At 37.2% G+C, this 18,143-nt stretch overlaps 1 protein-coding gene across 4 annotated transcripts in view; it reads right to left on the reverse strand.

Moving 5' to 3' along the window:
• Window positions 1-18,143, reverse strand: part of HECW2 (HECT, C2 and WW domain containing E3 ubiquitin protein ligase 2) — a 344,914-nt gene that overhangs the window by 209,416 nt on the left and 117,355 nt on the right. For all 4 annotated transcript variants that reach the window (XM_073218419.1, XM_037009109.2, XM_037009108.2 and 1 more), the window contains exon 2: window positions 81-407. In XM_073218419.1, coding sequence (XP_073074520.1) covers window positions 81-372 — 292 coding nt within the window. In that variant the 5' untranslated portion in view covers window positions 373-407. The remainder of the gene's footprint in view (window positions 1-80; window positions 408-18,143) is intronic.

Below are 18,143 nucleotides of genomic sequence, written 5' to 3' on the forward strand. Positions count from 1 at the left end.
AGAAAAAATGCAGAATACAATAATATCAGATTTAAAACGTATGTGCTAAGTCACAGGCAAGTTCATTTCATTCGACTCACCTATGTGATAAAGTCCTATCCAGTCACTCGGGTCCACCTCCTCTTTAATGTCCCAGAAGATTATGAGGTTCTGGGCTTGTCCCAGCGTGTACTCGTACATGCTGGCGGTCAGGCTGGAGCGGCTCTCAGAAGTCACCAGGTCCGTGTCGCTGTTGGCCCTCTGGAGGGTCATGTTCTCTGGCACGGAGCTCCGGGCTGCGAGGCTCTGGAGATTCTCTGGGCTCAGTGTGTAGCGCATCTGCGGATTTCGACGCCGCACAAAAAGCAGGTGCTCCCGGGCTGAGCTAGCCATCCCGTCTGCCTCTCCGAGGTTGGCTTCCTACAAAACTGCAAGAGACAGACAAGCACAAAGCATGGGTGCTACAACGCAAGGAATTAGGGTTTAAGCTCCCCAGACACAGAGCCTTGAAGAATGTTTATTAAAGCTGGCCATGCCATAATCTTGCTCTGTCAAAATAAAACCTATTATTCTACTGTCAACTGATGTTGTCAGAAACAACCTTCATAGACGTAAGGCCCTTGATTTCACTCCATACAGCTTCCTCCTAGCAATTAAGGAGAGGGTATCTTCCTACCATCCCTCTTAGGTCTTTCCTTTCCCGGGTACCCCACCTCTAGAAATGGCATCCTCTTCCTCACCCTCCACATAAATTTATTTCCTGCTGCAATTAAATTTTAAAATAGGAAGACAGAAATTTTTGACACATGATGACAGACAGTTGAAATATACCAGTGAGGACAAGTTCACTTGCTCAATTTCCTTCACAAAATCACAGGACTGTAACTCAGTAAGTCTTTTTTCAGGAACTTGATCAAATGTCACCTCCTCACTTGAACACAGGGCTGTCACATTTAAAGCTGCAATACCTCAGCATGCCTCATCTCTCCTTTCTTGCTGTATTTTTCTCAATAGCAATTATGGTCCGATGTACCACACAGTAACACATACTTAATGATTTGGTTATTGTGTACATCCCCCAACCAGAATGGAAGCTTGGGGAAAGGACGGTATGTCCAATAGGTAGTGGTGGGAAAGCTGAACAGCTATGTGCAAAACAATGGAACAGGACCACTATCTTACACCATGCACAAACATCAACTCAAAATAGATTAAAGACTTGAATATAAGACCTGAAACCATAAAACTCCTAAAAGAAAACATAGGTGGTAAACTCCTTGATAGCAGTCTTAGCAATGATTTTTGTGGGGTCTGACACCAAAAGAGAAAGTAAACAAGTAGGACCACATCAAACTAAAAAGCTTTGCACAGCAAAGGAAACCATCAACCTTGAAGCTGTACCATCTTGAAAAGAAGGAACAGTGTCCCAAAGATGCTTGTGTGTGTCAAGGGAGGAAATGAAGTAGGGAAAGGATGGAAGTTAACTGCATATTTCTTGAACAAGTATCCAGGACTTACTCTTTTAAGTGATTTACAAATATATTCAGGTTATTTTTAAGTGTTGTGTTTATAAATCCATAGTTATAATGCTTAAACATCACCCTGCCTCAATATATTCATCTATTAAGTGGAGGTGACTTTACTGTACCATGCAAGATTATTATAAGGTTAGAAAAATCTTAAGTGTTCAATAAAAAGCAACTATTGTTATTTTAATAGGCAAATAATGTAATTACTGAATTGATTAATGCATTATTTAGTCTGGGATAGCTCTCTGTGTCTATGAGTATGGGGAGAACACTAGGATTTGGAAGACAGTTAACAGAAATCAAATGCTAAAGACTACCTTTACACTAAAAAATTCACTATAAGTTATGCCTTGTGCTAGATGACCCTGTACTTAGAAAAGGAGAAAGTCATCCTTCCCCTGCCTCCCTATTCAACATGGCTTCTGGCTCCCAGAGCCCAGAAATCAACTACATCACAGTACACAAACCTTTGGGTTATAGCTTAAGAACTCAACCACAGGTTTTAAAGAATTGTTTCCACATAAAAAATTAATTTCAACTTCCAAACAACCCATCGTAAAAGAATGTTTAGAGCTCACCACCCACAAGCTGGTAACTGTTCATAGTGAGATACAAGATTAAAGAGAGAAGAGATTAGAAAAACCTTGGATACAGAATGTGAAGTAATACAGTTGGAACCTCACTGACAGTGATGAGCAGTGACCCATTCCAGGGTCTTGAGCAGAGGAGTCAAAATATGAAATTTAAGTATGGGAAACTTAATCTGAAAGCTTATGCAGGGCTGACTGTAAGAGGAAGAAAACAGAAATGGAGAAAGCAGTTAGAAGACAACTGATCAGTTAAGGCACCTGGTACTGGTACTGAGTGCTGCAGAATGGATTTTAGCAACACAAAAAGGAAATGCATTGGTCAGGAATATTTCAAAGAAAGAGCCCAAAGACTTGAAGACAGACTGAATAGAGGGGAAAAAGTGAGGAAAAAATCAGGATATATTCTGGATTTTCAGTTTAAATGACAACAGAATCCCAGAAGCATTTACAGGGCCAAGAAAATCAGTACTACTTTGGGTGAGTTTGAAGTATATGCAATATATCCAGGTAATTATGTCCCAAAGACTCTTACCAGGGCAGGCCTGAGTTGCTGGTTATTATGAGGCCAGGGATAAAACAAATAATCTAATGCAAGATTCTGCTTAATAATAGCATTAGTATTTTCTTAAGGCACCTGAATTTTATTTCAAGTATATGATCAAATGTCTTTGAACATTGCTTTCCTTAGCTATGAAATGATGGATTCAGATGAGGTAATTCCTAAGAGCAAATACCTAAATATGGGTCTATAATATGCTTAGTGCTATCTTATATAATAGCATTAGTATTTATTAACTAAAATCAACTCAGCCAATGTATCTCTAAAAGGCTTTAGATCAGAGTTTAAAACCTTTATTCAAATGTTTTACTTCACATAACTTATATCAAAAGAAAAGAAAGAAAATCAGAATATTTAGATTATAGTGAGTGACCATCACCAAACCTGCTTTGGAAAACTTCTTTTTCCCCTTAATAGGAAAAATAATGTATTTTTTTGGAGTTTGTGTTTGCATAGTAAATAACATCAAGCATCATCCTAAAATTAACCACAAAGTTGCATAAAAAGGAAAAGAAAAATAATCGCACCACCCTAAGTTTCATAGTTAAAATTTTACTTTGTAACTACCTTCTCCAGTGCAATGTTCCCATAGGGGAAAGTTAGTGCTACCTGAACAGGGAAGGGCTGCTTTACATTTTCTCCTGAATCCAAGAATTCTTGGTTTCATACTGATGCCTTCTGCAATAAGAAAGACAAATGTTCTCCAGAAAATTATCCATGCTCTTCTGAAAAGCCTTAGACAATAAAGTTGATGATAAGGGAAGCCTCCTAGTATCCACCATATTTATTAAACAGAATGCTGGTCCTTTAAAGCTCCTTAGATAATCCCTCCCATGGTGAGCCTCTGCTGTAGTTATATGTCCCGTTCCCAAAGGACACAATTTAACATAACGTAGCACTCCTTAGGAAAAAAAAACCTTCCCTTTTCTAATTATGATTAGGTCAGCACTATGCTGCTATCTCAGATAACAGACATTTGCTTAAACAACATCAACAAAATCTCTTTTCTTCCAGAGGTCAAGAGAGATGTAGTTACCTAGCAAACTGCAAAATGCCTTAGTACACAGCTTCATTTCCAAAAGCAGCAGATTTTATTTTGAAGACACAGACAGCAGCAGATGACAAATAGATTAAGCAAGAGTTTTTATTTAAAATATACGTGCTAAAGAATCTGGTGGTGAATGTCAATTTACTAAACATGACCTGAAGGGCAAGTACTGAAAACATTGTCAGAAGATTTTTACACACTAGAAATGCACCCTAGGATTTTATCAGTGTCCTAGACTGGACATTGATACATAAAACCAATAATAATAACGAACGCCCTTGTTTAACCCTTCGCATCCCAAAAAAAATACCCCATCACATATACACACAAACCCCTGATCAATGGTATTATGCTTTAAATTCCATGAGTGCTGTACTATAGAAATGAGGAAAACAACAGGGAAAACGCTAGAATGCTATTGCCAAATGTTTATTTCAAGAGACATTAAAGAAAACTTAATTAGTCTGCAACAAGCAAAGACGTGAGAAATCTAGGGGGAAAAGGTAGCAACCAATTAGACTCCACCTGGCCAGTTGGCATCTGAAATGAAGAACGCCATCACCAAATGCTCACTTAAAGGGCCCTCCCAGGTGAACTTCCATTGTGACTACTGCTAAGAGCACTCAGAGAGTCATTACTCAGTGTTTATCATACATTATTATAACCCATTGCTTAGTTTACTCAGTAACAGCATTCTAGTAAAATGATTAAGACCAGAAAAATCCCTCCTATACAGCTTGCCAGCAAATGCTCCAGGACTCTGGGGCATTCAACAGAGAACCTGGGATGACTGACGCTGCCTCTCACTTCCTCTTTCCAGGTGGAAAACTATCAGAAATGCAATGTACCCTACAGGCTGCTGCTCTTTAGGAAAAGCCTCTCCTCCCTGTAGTTTTATCAAATAATATGTCATGATCCACAACATAACAACAGCCCACACTTGGGAATGTGGAAAAGGGACATACACAAATAGGAAGAAATAATTTTAAGTTATAAAAGTTGTCAATTTTAAAGACTGAATCCCACATTGCTTTCAGGATGTGGAGTTAGCTTTAAATCACCAAACATACAACTAGGTAAATAAGAGAAAATAATTAAGATGTTCTTTAATTCTTTTTCGTTCTTTAAACTCAGTAAGGTTTTTAAGTCAATTACTTAATTAAGCTTTTCCTTACAGATGTAAATAGATAATTCACAAAAGAAAAGATTTAAGCTACTAATAATTATATATCAAAAAACAAATATTAAAAGTGAGATTTTTTATCCATTCAAATGTCAACTTTGAACAATAACAGTGCTTAGAAGTGAAGGTACAGTGAGACAAAAACTCAGATGCTGCCATGAAGATAGCTTTACAAAGCCTGCTGGCACCTGCGGAGAAAAAAAGCATCTAGACTTGCTCAGAACGCAGTGGGGGAAGTGATTCCTCAAAAAGAAGTGACAGCATATGGCGAATAGTCAATAATGTTGTGATAACTCTTTGTATGGTTACAGATGGGAACTATACTTAAGATGGTGAGCATTTCATGATGTATGTAACTGTTGAATCACTATGTTGTATACCTGAAACTAATAAAATATTGTATGTCTATTATTCTTCAATAAGAAAACAACAAATAAAGCTGCTACACACATTCATTAAAGAAAAAAAGTAAATGAGTTGTTACTAGAAGAGGAAATGAATGCTGGACAAAAACTGAAGGAAAAAAAAACACCCCAACAAAGTATCAGCTTCCAAATGACACACCCTTAAATATGTAATGAGAGAATAAAATAGGATAGCGAGTGTGGGAAGAACAAAGGCAGCAGCTTTACTCCTTTATCTCAATAATTGAGGGTAGACAGTAATGAGTCCCTTACTGGAATGATATTTATTGGCATAGATATCTTTTTTTTTTTACCATCAATTTATACTTTCAAACTGCTATCAGATTAAAGAGAGCAAAATTTCATTTCAAGAAGCACTGTTAAATGTTATGCCAGATCAGGAAACTGTAAATTAAAACTTCATATATTTTTAATATCTTTTCAAAATCCTCAACTTATTTTTCAGTAAATACATGAAGTTTCATAGTCTATCCAAGTATTTTTAGAAAAAGAAAAGCTTGTTTTTGTATCAAGCACTGTTGGTGGTTTTCCTATTAGCAAATATTGATGGTTTGTGTGGGGGAAGTGGAATCAATTAATTTTACAGTCATCTCTCCTTTGAAAGATATTAAGCTTTTACTCCCTGTACATTCATAAGAGGAAAGACATCTTTTTTCTTTTGCACTGAACACATGCCAGAACATTATCTTTAGATAAAGCTGCAGATAATTACCAATTGTTGATAAATGCAATTCAGATATTTAAAAATTCTGCATTACTTTGTGGTGATTGTACACATTTGTGTGGGAAAGTCTTCCTTGCAAAGCAAACCACAAAACATAAGCTCCTAGTTACTGATTGTCAAAAGCTGCTAGAAAAGATGACTAACTGTATTTAAATATAATTGTTTATTCCATAAAACACCAGTGGCCTTAGCTATGAACATCAGTAATTGAAGCATGTTCTCTAGACTCAAGACATATTTTTTAAGCCTTAGTGCTTCTCTCTTTCCATTCCCATTGCCACAACAGTAAAAAGCCAAGTTCACATCTTATCATATCCAGACCATCACTTTTTAAGAGACATTTCTGACCCTTATATCCTCTCCAAGACAATCTATCTACTCTCTCCCTGGAGCACTTTTTCAATGACAACACTCCCAATCAAATAAATAGCAAAATTAAAGGACCATGATGGAAGCAAACAAGGAAGCCAGGGTGGATTTAGGGAGTGAGCAGGGCCGGCCTCTCACAGGGAGTAATGTTTAAGATGAGAAAGGTGAGACCTGAAGTGAGCAACAGGCCAGTGAGAAGTGAAGATTGCATGGATGTTAAGTGGTGGCTCTGGAGGTCAGGATGAAGAGGAGAGAATATAATTTTGAGTGACTCCTTTACACTTCCTCCTATAAACTTGAAGTTCCATACAAACTTTCTCCATGCTAGCTTATCTATTCTGTTATCCATGCACAGCACTCCCAATGACATTCTCTCTACCTAGAGTACCTACTCCACCTTTAAGGCCTAAGGACCACTCTCTTCTTGAGAATACCCAACCAGAAGGCAACATTCCTACTATTGTATTCCAGTGGCCTTTTTTATATCATTCATATCACCTGTAGTTCACACTGCCTCACAGTCTAATTATGAAGACTTCATATCTTCATATCTTCTCTTGCCAGACTGTAAACTCTTTGAGGGCAATTACTGTTTCTGTTACATGAGTGTTTAGTAAGTATTTTTCAAATGAATCAGTGGATGAGATAAACTACAACTGCAAAAAGAAAGTAAAAGGGCCAAACAAGAGCATGAATATATGTTGACTTTTCTTTAGAATTAGCCAGCTATCTGAAAAAGATTTATTAAGTACCTACTCTGTGCTGAAAAAAATAAGATAAGGCCCTTGCTATATTATTCAAAGGAATAAACCTACATGAAAGAAATAGAAAACAATTGCCTTCCATGTTATCAGGTTTAAGTGTGAAAGACGGTAGGAGTTGACTGCAAGGAATGATCAGCAGGGACTTGAGTGTTTAAGAAAAGCCTAGTAAGAAAAATTGAGCTGGACCTTGAAAGATATAAAGAGGCCATGGAAATATGGCATGAATTCTAGGCCAAAGAAAGAATCCCATTAAAAAGGAAGGAAAAATAGGAATTAGCTTTTACTGACTTCATTCTGGTCCAAACCACTATCATCTGTCCTCTGAATAAAAACAATCACCTCCTTCCCTGTTTTCATCCTTGATTTCTTGCTGTCTAGTCCCAGCACAGCAACCAGAATGATTCTGTTCAAATAAGTCAGATTATTTGCTCTCCGCCCAAGCCCTCCCATGGCCCCCACTTCACTGCTGAAACCCTTACAATGGTCTACAAGGCACCACTTGATCTGGCCTCTTGTGCTCTTTGACCTCATCTACCACCACGGCCACCCACGCTCATACTACCCTAGTCCCACTCTGCTCCCAGAGCACCATTCACGCTACTACAGAGCCTTTGCATCTGCTGTTTCCACTGACATGGAAGCTCTTCTTTTCAATATCCACATGGCTTACTTTGTTACCCCTTCATATTTTTGCCAAATGCCAACCCCTGTTCCCTGACCACCGTACATAAAATTTCAACTGTCCCAACACTACCTACCCCCTTTCCTTGCTTTATTTTCCTTCATAGCACTTTTCATATTCTAATATATGGTGCAACTTATCAGTGTTTCTCTAGCATTTAATGTCTCTTCCTACTGGAATGTATACTTCATGGACAGTTGGAAATGGCACAGGTGTCACCTCTAAGTTGGCAACAGTATTTAGATGGTTTTTTCAGCCAAGCGTCTAGAACAATGTCCATTCAATTAAATTATTCGTTACTGTTTCTAACTTTACAAGTTATTTGCCACCACTGTAAGATTTCTAACTAAAGTAATTTTATTGGTACCGTGCAAGGGTTGTGGGCAGAGGTTACAAATATACACATTTAAGTTTCAAAGTCTGAGATCACCAACTCATACTTACCATTATTACAGGTTAACAAAAGGTACATTAGAACAGAAAAAGGGAGAAGGGAAGGAATCAAACAATAAAGAATAATCGTGTTAGAGAGGGGAGCCATGTATAAGCCATAAACACAGAGTGCTAAACCTGCCTGACTGTTCACATAAATAATAGTTCTCTGATGCCCGCTGTATGTGAGTCACTGTTCCAGCTCCAGGGTGCAACAAACGAAACAGATTCCATTCTCAAGGAACTTACAGTTTGAAGAGTGGAAAAAGAAAGATTTTTAAATAATAACTAATAAATCACTAGGTTCCTAGTGGTATAGAAAAGCATCTGAAAGAACCAAAAAAACTAAATGAACATTAGTAGGTAGCTTGTAGATGAGGAAAGAGTTCTGTTCAGTATCATGATCCTGCTTATTGATATCAAGGTTAATCTTGATTAAAATATTAGGATAAAAAGGTGTCTGAAACATTTCTGAAAGGACTACCTACACTTTCATAGCACTATAGTTTTCAATTTTTTTACAAAGAAGAGATCCTATTTACCTAAGTATTCATTATCCAGCTTCACTTTATTTAGGAGCTGAAGATGAAAGCAAAACTATTGCAAAACAAAGAACTGAAGACTTTAAATTAATCCCCAATTCAACCATTTCTCCCTTGTAATGACAGAGTTGATCCCTGCCAGTCACATCTCTGTCTGTTAGTCATTCACTGATTTCAGATGTTCTAACAGTCAATTGGTTACAAAGAGAAATTGCAAGAACTAGTAAAACATTCAGGAATATATAAAAGTCAATGAAAGTGACTTTGAAGAACTACATGAATCACATGCAAAATCACTGATTAATAAGGGTCTGGCAAAGGAGGAGTAGTTGACAACTGAAGGAGAATTTTAAAAACCTAAGAGCAATTTGAATGTCATAGGATTAAAGAGAGGACATGGGGAGGTCAACAGAGCTCCAGCATAGTTTTTGTATTATGACTGTCATGATTGTTACTAGAGAGACAAATACCATATTGTGCTATCAATTTTCTTGAAAAAATTAACCCCCCAAACCCTCCAAAATGTCCAACACTTCATTTGTTCTTTTTTTCCTCTTAATAATCAGGCCATATGTGTGATTCTGATCTAAATTTTGTTATATGTAAGCTAAAATAGTAAACTGATTCCCATGATTTGAACTTCTGTTTGCCAAGATCAAACCCTTTCCCCCTATTTACTTTGAAATTCAGCTTCCCAGTATAAATGGATTCATTTAAGAGAAATGCTTTTCTGGTATTCCTATTGATCCTCTGTCCCTATTCTCACACTCTTGTTATCTCTACAGCTACCCTAGGATGGGGCTGTTAATTCTAAATTTGATTTCCAGATGAGGGCACCAAGCAAGTGGGTGGCACAGCTGAGACCCACACTTAGGTCTTTAAAGCTGCTTACAGCTTCTACACTGAGGCCAGATCATGTGGTACCCAGCATTAACCACACAACTGGGGTCAGGAGTACAGGGGGTAGATGAGGTCATCTATTCACAGTGTTTAAAGATGCCTTGATTTCTGCCCACTTCCTCATTCTCACGTTTGGTCCACATACTGTAAGCTTTGCAGACATAGAAAGTCATTATTTATTTATTTGCCATGAGCCACAGACCTATTATAAGTCAACTGTATAAACCCTTAGTGTTGTTGAGAAGCAGCAATTTCTCTCTCTCAAAACAGTCTCCATGGACTCCGACAACTTCCTAATGTGCAGGCATCATAAAGAGGATGGAAGGAGTGGCTCGGCCAATGGAAGCCCTGCCAGAGTAGGACTCATAAAAATCACATCCTTTTTGCCTTCCTCTTCTGACCCACCCATTTTTTAAGGGATAATGAATACACATTTAGAGTGTTCCTTGACCAAGCATGTGGACATTTATAGTTAGAGATTCTGCAGTAAGCTGAGAAATGAAGTTTTGCCTCCCAGGTCAATACTGGGGTTGGTTTCCATGGCATCTGAGTATGTGTTAAAAGGAAGAGAGTGATGGCCTCTTAGCCTAAAGATAAAAGAAAGTAGGAAATTGGTGATACCAAGTTGGGGAACCTTGCCTATCTAAAGTTCCAGCTTCCTCCCACCCAAAGGCATTTATGCATGCTACTAGTCCTGGGAGCCCCTTGAAGGTTCTCCAGCTGACTTCAGAACCACACTGTCATGCATCACACAAAGCTATTTGGTCTTCTCTACCTCTTTCCCTTCCACTAGTTTTGCCAAAAGCCTAGTGCAGTAGTAGAGATTAACTACTGCACATGGAACAAGTAAGAAAACATAGGGCAAAGCAAACTTTGAAGTCTGGTGGAATGATTTACAGAGAATAGACAATTCTTACAAAATAATTATAGGACTATTTAACTAGGTTATGTATCAGATAAAGTCCTACGAATAGTAAGTAAAACTGTCCATTTCTAAAGATATTGAAAAAATTTCATTCATTGCAATGAGTCCTATTATTTTAACTTATTAAATTTATATAAATTGGATTCCTGCCCCCAAATTGAATACACTACAAAAAGTACCATTTTAGTGAATAGATTAAAATCCAGTCAAAGAAAGAAATCTATTCAGTTTATAAATAAAACTGAATATTCATTTTTGCTTAGAATGCTGCACTATTAAATTTAGAGAGATACCAGGGCCTTAAATAATAGTTTCAAAGAAATTCAAATCTCATTAAAATGCAAACAATTATAACTGGTAATTGGGGGGGGGGACCTCAAAACACTATGCACTTACCCATTGCCTCATTAACCCAATTTTTATTTTCAAAGAAGGATCCTAGTGTAAACCAAAACAACACTCTTTTCAATGGTAAGCTCTTCTGTCCTGATGCATGAGTAACTGAGATAAAGAAGAGATTCTGAATCATAAGTATAAGCATTTCTCTCCTCCCCCTACTTGCCTTCTGCAAGTTATCAGGACCTTGGTGGTCAGCCAGGCTGAGAACCAGAGATGGTTGTAGACAATTCCAGCCTCAATCCAGAGTGCCTGAGACAGGGACCACCCCGGGTTCTTCTGACACTTTTCTCTTTTTAAGTTAGGCAAGTGTGGTTGGGTTTCTGTCATAGACTTAAAAAATCCTAGAATCTACACCAGATACATCCCACTGTTTAGTGTACAAAACCTAGATAATAGGTGAAGCTGGGAAGCATAAACTGAGAAACTCAAAGAATATGAGTTGACCTCCACAAAACATGGTGCTGAGCCAGAGCAAGGGATGGGAAGAAATATAAGAAAAAGATGGGGCCGTGGGGGGTGTGGTAGGGGAGGAATGTAGATCAAAGAGCCCAACTTTCCAGTTAGAAGATGAACCAGTTCTGGAGATCTAATGGTGATTAGAGTTAATAAAATTGTATTACATATTTTTAAGTCCCCAAGAGAGCAGATCCTTAAAGTTCTCAGCACAAAAAAATGGTAATTATGTGAAGGGTGTTAGCCAACACCCTGGTGGGAATCATTTTGTAACATAGGTGTATCAAACCATCATGCTGTACACCTAAACTTACACAATGTTCTATGTCCTGATAAAGTTGGGGGGAAAAAGACCAAAAGAAAAAGACTGTGGGGAATAGGTATGGAGAGCATTTTTTTCTGGGAGATTTAGAGTTAGGAAGAAGAAGATAAAAACAGTTACCAGGACTATGACAACCAGGAAAAACCTATTAAGCTACCATTTTCTTGACCCCAATCTGAATCTATTTATCCTAACCCATCCATGGGGTGGGGCACAGACATCAGACACTTAACCTTTTCACCACTTGATGTTAATAAATCCTGAACTTTGAGAACTGCTGACATGAATGATCACCAATTACTGTCTCTATATATTCTAATGTTAGACCAAGTAACTTAAATCTATAATCTTTCCCAATATATCCAGGGTTTATTAAACTAATTTCAAAAGAACCCCAAGTCAGCTGAAAGACTTGAGTCTTTCAAAAATCTTTCCGATTCCATTTCCCATAAAATTTAGAGTGATATAATTATTTAAACTTAATAAAAAATTTAAATAACAAAATTTTATCTCCATCCTTAATCAAAAAAAATTTGCATGGCATGTGGCAGTATTACATTCAACAAGCTGAAAAGAAGTTAAGAGAAGGAAAGCAAAAGGAAGCAAGTCAGGGGAGAAGTTTTTACCCAGAACCCAGGTCATTTAGTGTTGGTCAGATATTCAAAACCGGCCATTAATTTGTCTCTAAACTTTCTAGCATCTCAACCAAAAAGTTACAAGACTCACAGGCCTAATCTACATATCCATAAGATGTATACAAATGATTTCCTAGTTATGAGACCTGACAGAATTTTCTTCTGTTAGTCTTCATGATATATGAAGTATTACTTTCTATTTTTCTATCTACATCAAGCATGACAGCCTTGTTGTATTACCATTTCCATGACATTTCATTGGCTGAACACGAACAGGCCAATAGGCACACTTGCACAGAGTTCTGTGATGGTCTAGAGGATACTGCCCACTGCAGGAGCTACCAGCCACATGTGGCTACTGAGCATCTGAAATGTGCCTACTCCAAACTGAAACATGATCTATGTATAAAATACATACTGTATTTTAAAGACTTAGTAAAAAAAAAAAAAGTAAGATATCATATCAATAAGTTTATTGATTACACATAGAAATGATAATGTTTTAGAGATATTGGGATAAATAAACTATATTACTAAAATTAAGCTCACCTGTCCTTTTTACCTTTTTCAGTGTAGCTACTGAAAAAGTTAACATGAGTGGCTCACACTGTGTTTCTACTGGAACAGCACTGGTCTAGCAGCTACACGGCAGCTTAGCTCAAGGATAAAACTTCACCTTAAATTTTAGATCTTTAAGCCATGGTTGGACTTCATATTTTTTAAGCCATTTTTGGTGAACATAGTTTCTCATAAAAATATGGCAAAAGAAAGTTCAAGATAATATCCACTAATAGATAACTGACCTTGAATGCTTGACACAAGTGACTAAGAGCAAAGCTACTGGGGTCTCATCCTTCTACAAACATGAAGGAAGCTGGCCCATACATGTGCCTCCACACAAGGCCTCCCCTCTCCTGCATGGAGCTTGGTGGAGGGATCACTTCTCAGCAAGATCTTCCTCAGGAAGCAGCTCTGGGCTTCCACTGTGCATGGCCAAATGAGGAACTGACCCCAAAGCCCTAAGGAAAAAACATGAGCCTAGGAAACACAGGCTGGTATATTTTCAGGGCAAGGCTTATAAGTGGGCCATTGTCACGTGAGATAATCCTTTAATTTCAGCAAATCACTTCCAGGGCTGGAAATATAAAAACAACCAAGACCACGTCTCATCTCCAAGGCCCAGGGAGAATCCATGATGACACTGTGGACTCCAGCTTATTTTCTAGTAAATCTGTTTTTAAGAGCAATTAGTTCTGTTCTAAGCAATATACTTAGGGAACTCAGCAAGACCTTTATTCACTCTGCCTACAGAACCCATGTAAGCAGATCAATACACTCATACAAGAAAGGGGGTAAATGCTTTTCCTCTTTAAGAAAACAGACTTTTATGATTGAAAACACCTAATTACCAAGGGTTTGAGGTTTCCTCCAAAAAATAGTTATGACATTTTCTTCTTTTACATCATAGAATTTTAGAGTATCCAACTGGGGTGATGCAAACAATCGGTCAGATAATTACTTCTAAAGATTTTGGAAGAATGCAGCCAAAACTACAGGCACATGTATCTGAAGTCTAAGTAAAGAATAAACTGCCTGAAGTGCTTCAATGCCAGCAAAGTCTAAACCCAGGGTGGGGTATGAAATGGAGCGCAAGCTTTGGGGAGGTTTTTACATCAAATTAGGATTTAAGAAGAAAAGAATATTCCGATATGGATCTGCATATGTGATCACAAAAGAAAAATTTTGTCTGATAAAAGGTGCCTGATGACACTGGTTGATTTTAAATGCGGCTTTAAACCTATCATCTGCTTTAATGTTCAGGGATAGCTTATGTTTAGTTCTTTCAACAGAGTTCTATTTTTATATAAATTGTTATGGAAAAATCATGTTTAAATCAGGAAGCTCAAGTCAACTAGGGTGGGCACTGTAGTTCAGAGCCCCACCAAGGCTCATCAGCCCCACCTAATGACAGCACGCCTAGATCGCTGGAGCAGTTGCAAGCTGAGCCTTCAAGAACACATTGTGACATGGAGCTTCATGAAATGCTGCTGATAATTATAAGACTGCCTCACACTCAGAAAGCAAAAAACCAAGGTAAAACTTGCCAACCTAGTTTTATCACCAAAAATTAGAGTTAAGGGAATAAAGAGAAAACACCTCTCAGGGCATTTTTCCAATTATAAAAATAACACATGCCCACTATAAAATTTCAAAAAAGATGAGAAAAGATCAAGGAGAAGATAAATATCACCCATAATGCCACCCCCCAGAGATGCCAGCCCACTGCATTTTGGTCTATAAATACACGCTGAGCTGTTTAGATGTATAGATAAGATGAGATCATCCTACAGAGTGTACTCTGTTTTGTAACCTGCTCTTTTTTATACTCAAAATGTAATGTGGGCATTCATACTAATAAACATAGCATCATATCATCTTTTTTAATAGTCGTATAACATTCCCATGCATGATATATGGTAAATTAGTTAAACAATTCCCTCAAGAGTGTCATTTAGTTTATTGCTATAAACCACGTTATAAACACATCCTCAAACATTCATTATTTAACACTTCCTTGATTATTTCCTTAGGATAATTCTTAGAAGAGGAAAAGCTGGATTGTAAGGTATGGATGAGTGTTACAAGGAAGCCTTTTAGAAAAGAGGTGCCACAAACATTTTGCCCATGTCTGCAGTGCAGGGGAGATGGCTGTTCCCTACCCAATACCTTCCCCGACATGGGATGCTATGAATCTGTGGAAGCAAGTTAGTAAATAAGACTGAATAGCTGGCTGCACATTGCCTTTACCACACAGGTCTTCCAAAAGCACCCAATGAACAGATTGCAAATGGTTCTTAGGGAGTCATGACTGACCAGCTGTCCTCTGGAGAAATTTGGGGCCAAGTTCACACTACAGACATGGCAGCATCATTTGAATGGGCTGGTGACAGATTGATTACTCAATATCATGACAATCAGTAAATAAAAGCAATTATATTTCAAAGTACAGGACAAAGTAAAATGACACTTACATATGCCTAAATGGCCTTACTACACACTCAACTTGGGACGCTTTTCTTGAATAAGAGTAAGCATGACTAAGAAGCTCTGGATTTACTTTTCTACAGAATATAAGAAATTCATCAGGCATAACACACTAATTCAACAGAACTAGCCCATGGAGTGATTCTAATGCTTTTCAATAAAAGATGCTTCCAATTTAAACAACCTAATTTTCTTTACTACTTAATACATCAATACACCTATTACATGGATGAAATATTCGTTTGGAAGGGTCAAAAGATTTCTAAATAAAAAGTTTATTAATTCATATGTATCTATTCCTGGTATTTATATTGGTGCAACAAGCACAGCCAAGAAGAAATATCCAAATTAAGCCTAAGAAATAGAAATAATCTCAAAAACATCAACAGGGCCTAATAACTAGATATGATATATGCAATTATAAATGTTGAGCCGCTGGCATGTCTGGTAAGCCACCAGATACCTCAGTCTCTACTCTTGAATTCATAAAGCTTTCATCACATTAAGTTCTAAGTGTTCACCACTGCTTCAATTTTACACAGAATTTTAGAACCAAAGGGCTCTCAGTCTAACACTTTCATTTTTTGAATGAAAAATGACATTTCTGAGTGCCAACTGACATTTCTGAGTGCTGGATGTTTTTGGTTCCAAGGCCATATACAAGGTTGTAATTAACAGGCCTGGAATTAAGACCCAGATTTCTCAACTACATGCCCTACTACATGGTATTTCCACCTCTTAATTAGGTTCCAGGTGAGGTCATCTTGCAGAGTTGTTCAGTATATTAGCATATGAGAGATCTTCTCAATTATTTCTTTTTAAAAAATTACACTTTTTAAGAATGTATGAGTTTCTTGGGTATCTTGGAGCTTCATGAAATGCTGCTGATAATTATAAGACTGCCTCACACTCAGAAAGCATAAAACCAAGGTAAAACTTGCCAACCTAGTTTTATCACCAAAAATTAGAGTTAAGGGAATAAAGAGAAAACACTTCTCAGGGCGTTTTTCCAATTATAAAAATAACACATGCCCACTATAAAATTTCAAAAAAGATGAGAAAAGATCAAGGAGAAGATAAATATCACCCATAACGCCACCCCCCAGAGATGCCAGCCCACTGCATTTTGGTCTATAAATACACGCTGAGCTGTTTAGATGTATAGATAAGATGAGATCATCCTACAGAGTGTACTCTGTTTTGTAACCTGCTCTTTTTTATACTCAAAATGTAATGTAGGCATTCATACTAATAAACATAGCATCATATCATCTTTTTTAATAGTCATATAACATTCCCATGCAGGATATACGGTAATTTAGTTAAACTATTCACAGAATAGTACTTTCTACAAACTGGATCAGAGAATCCAGAAATAATATAATTGATTTTCTCAAACTGCTCACAATATCGCCCTATTCCTAACTTCTACTGTGACCTTACCTAAGTCACTAAACCACACAGTTTCTTGATTTCCTCACCTATACAAATGAAAGAGTAGAACTGTACAATCTCCAAGTCATCCCCAGCTCTACAGATTTATGAGTCTGTGATTTGTTTCTAGATCAGAATAATCATGTCTCCCACTTCTGTTTTCTTTTCTGTCACAACAAGCTTTTTTAAAAAGCACTACTACCACAAAGCTTGGAAAGGTCAAGTATAGAAGCAGTGTATACTTAGGAAATATGCCAAAATAAGCCAAAGTATTTATCAATAAAGCAATAGGGTATTGATCCAAACAATTAAATGAGATAGTACCCACAATTCTTAAAGCCACTTTCATCTGATATACTTACAATAACTGTTTCCTTTTCTATGCCCTCTACCAGTTCTACTATATTATATATCTGAGTTACCTAATATCTGAAAGTAAAAGGTCATATAACTCTGGGAGTATCTGGCTTTAACAGTTACACTCCACTCCACTCCCAGTGGATAAAAATATGTAATTTAGAATTGCTAGGTGCTGAAACACATGATACAAAGCCTCTAAAAAGCTCCAAAGCAAAAACTATGAAACCAGATGATGAAGTATATGAGAATGCAAACACACCAACCTAATAATCATAGATCCAGATGACTGACTAAGCACTAAGTGTTCATTAAGCATTTAGTTTATGTCTAGTACCATGTTAGTTACTGAAGAATATACAGTAAAAGGAAAGACTTGGTTCATGTTCTCTAGAGCTTACAGTCCAGTTGGGCAGACAACATTACAAAAACAATAAACAGCACAGGATTGTGAAAGTTAAATATTAAATTCTACACATAAGTGACAGGGTATTATTGTTAATTGGAAATGACATGCAAAATAAATTGGCCCAAATAAAAAGAACAGAATTAGGGAGACCAGACTTTTTCTTAGACTTTGGATTCTAGTGAACCCACTATATTTTTCTTCAGTGCAAATTTAAAATGACAGTGACATATTTGGATCCATTAATAGTGCTTTTCAGATGGCCAATTCCTGGTTATGCTTTAATTGTGTCTTAGTTGAATAGAATCTTAAGACTTTAACGTAACCACTACTTCCCAGAAATATAACCACAACAGTTCTCCTTTTTATTAAACAGTCTTCCTTTAAGGCCATTTGTTAATAAGGCAGACAGTTTTGAATTTTTTCAGGAAATAATAAACC

This window comes from Manis javanica, chromosome 12 (genome assembly GCF_040802235.1).
Source record: "Manis javanica isolate MJ-LG chromosome 12, MJ_LKY, whole genome shotgun sequence".
Classification (NCBI taxonomy): domain Eukaryota; kingdom Metazoa; phylum Chordata; class Mammalia; order Pholidota; family Manidae; genus Manis; species Manis javanica.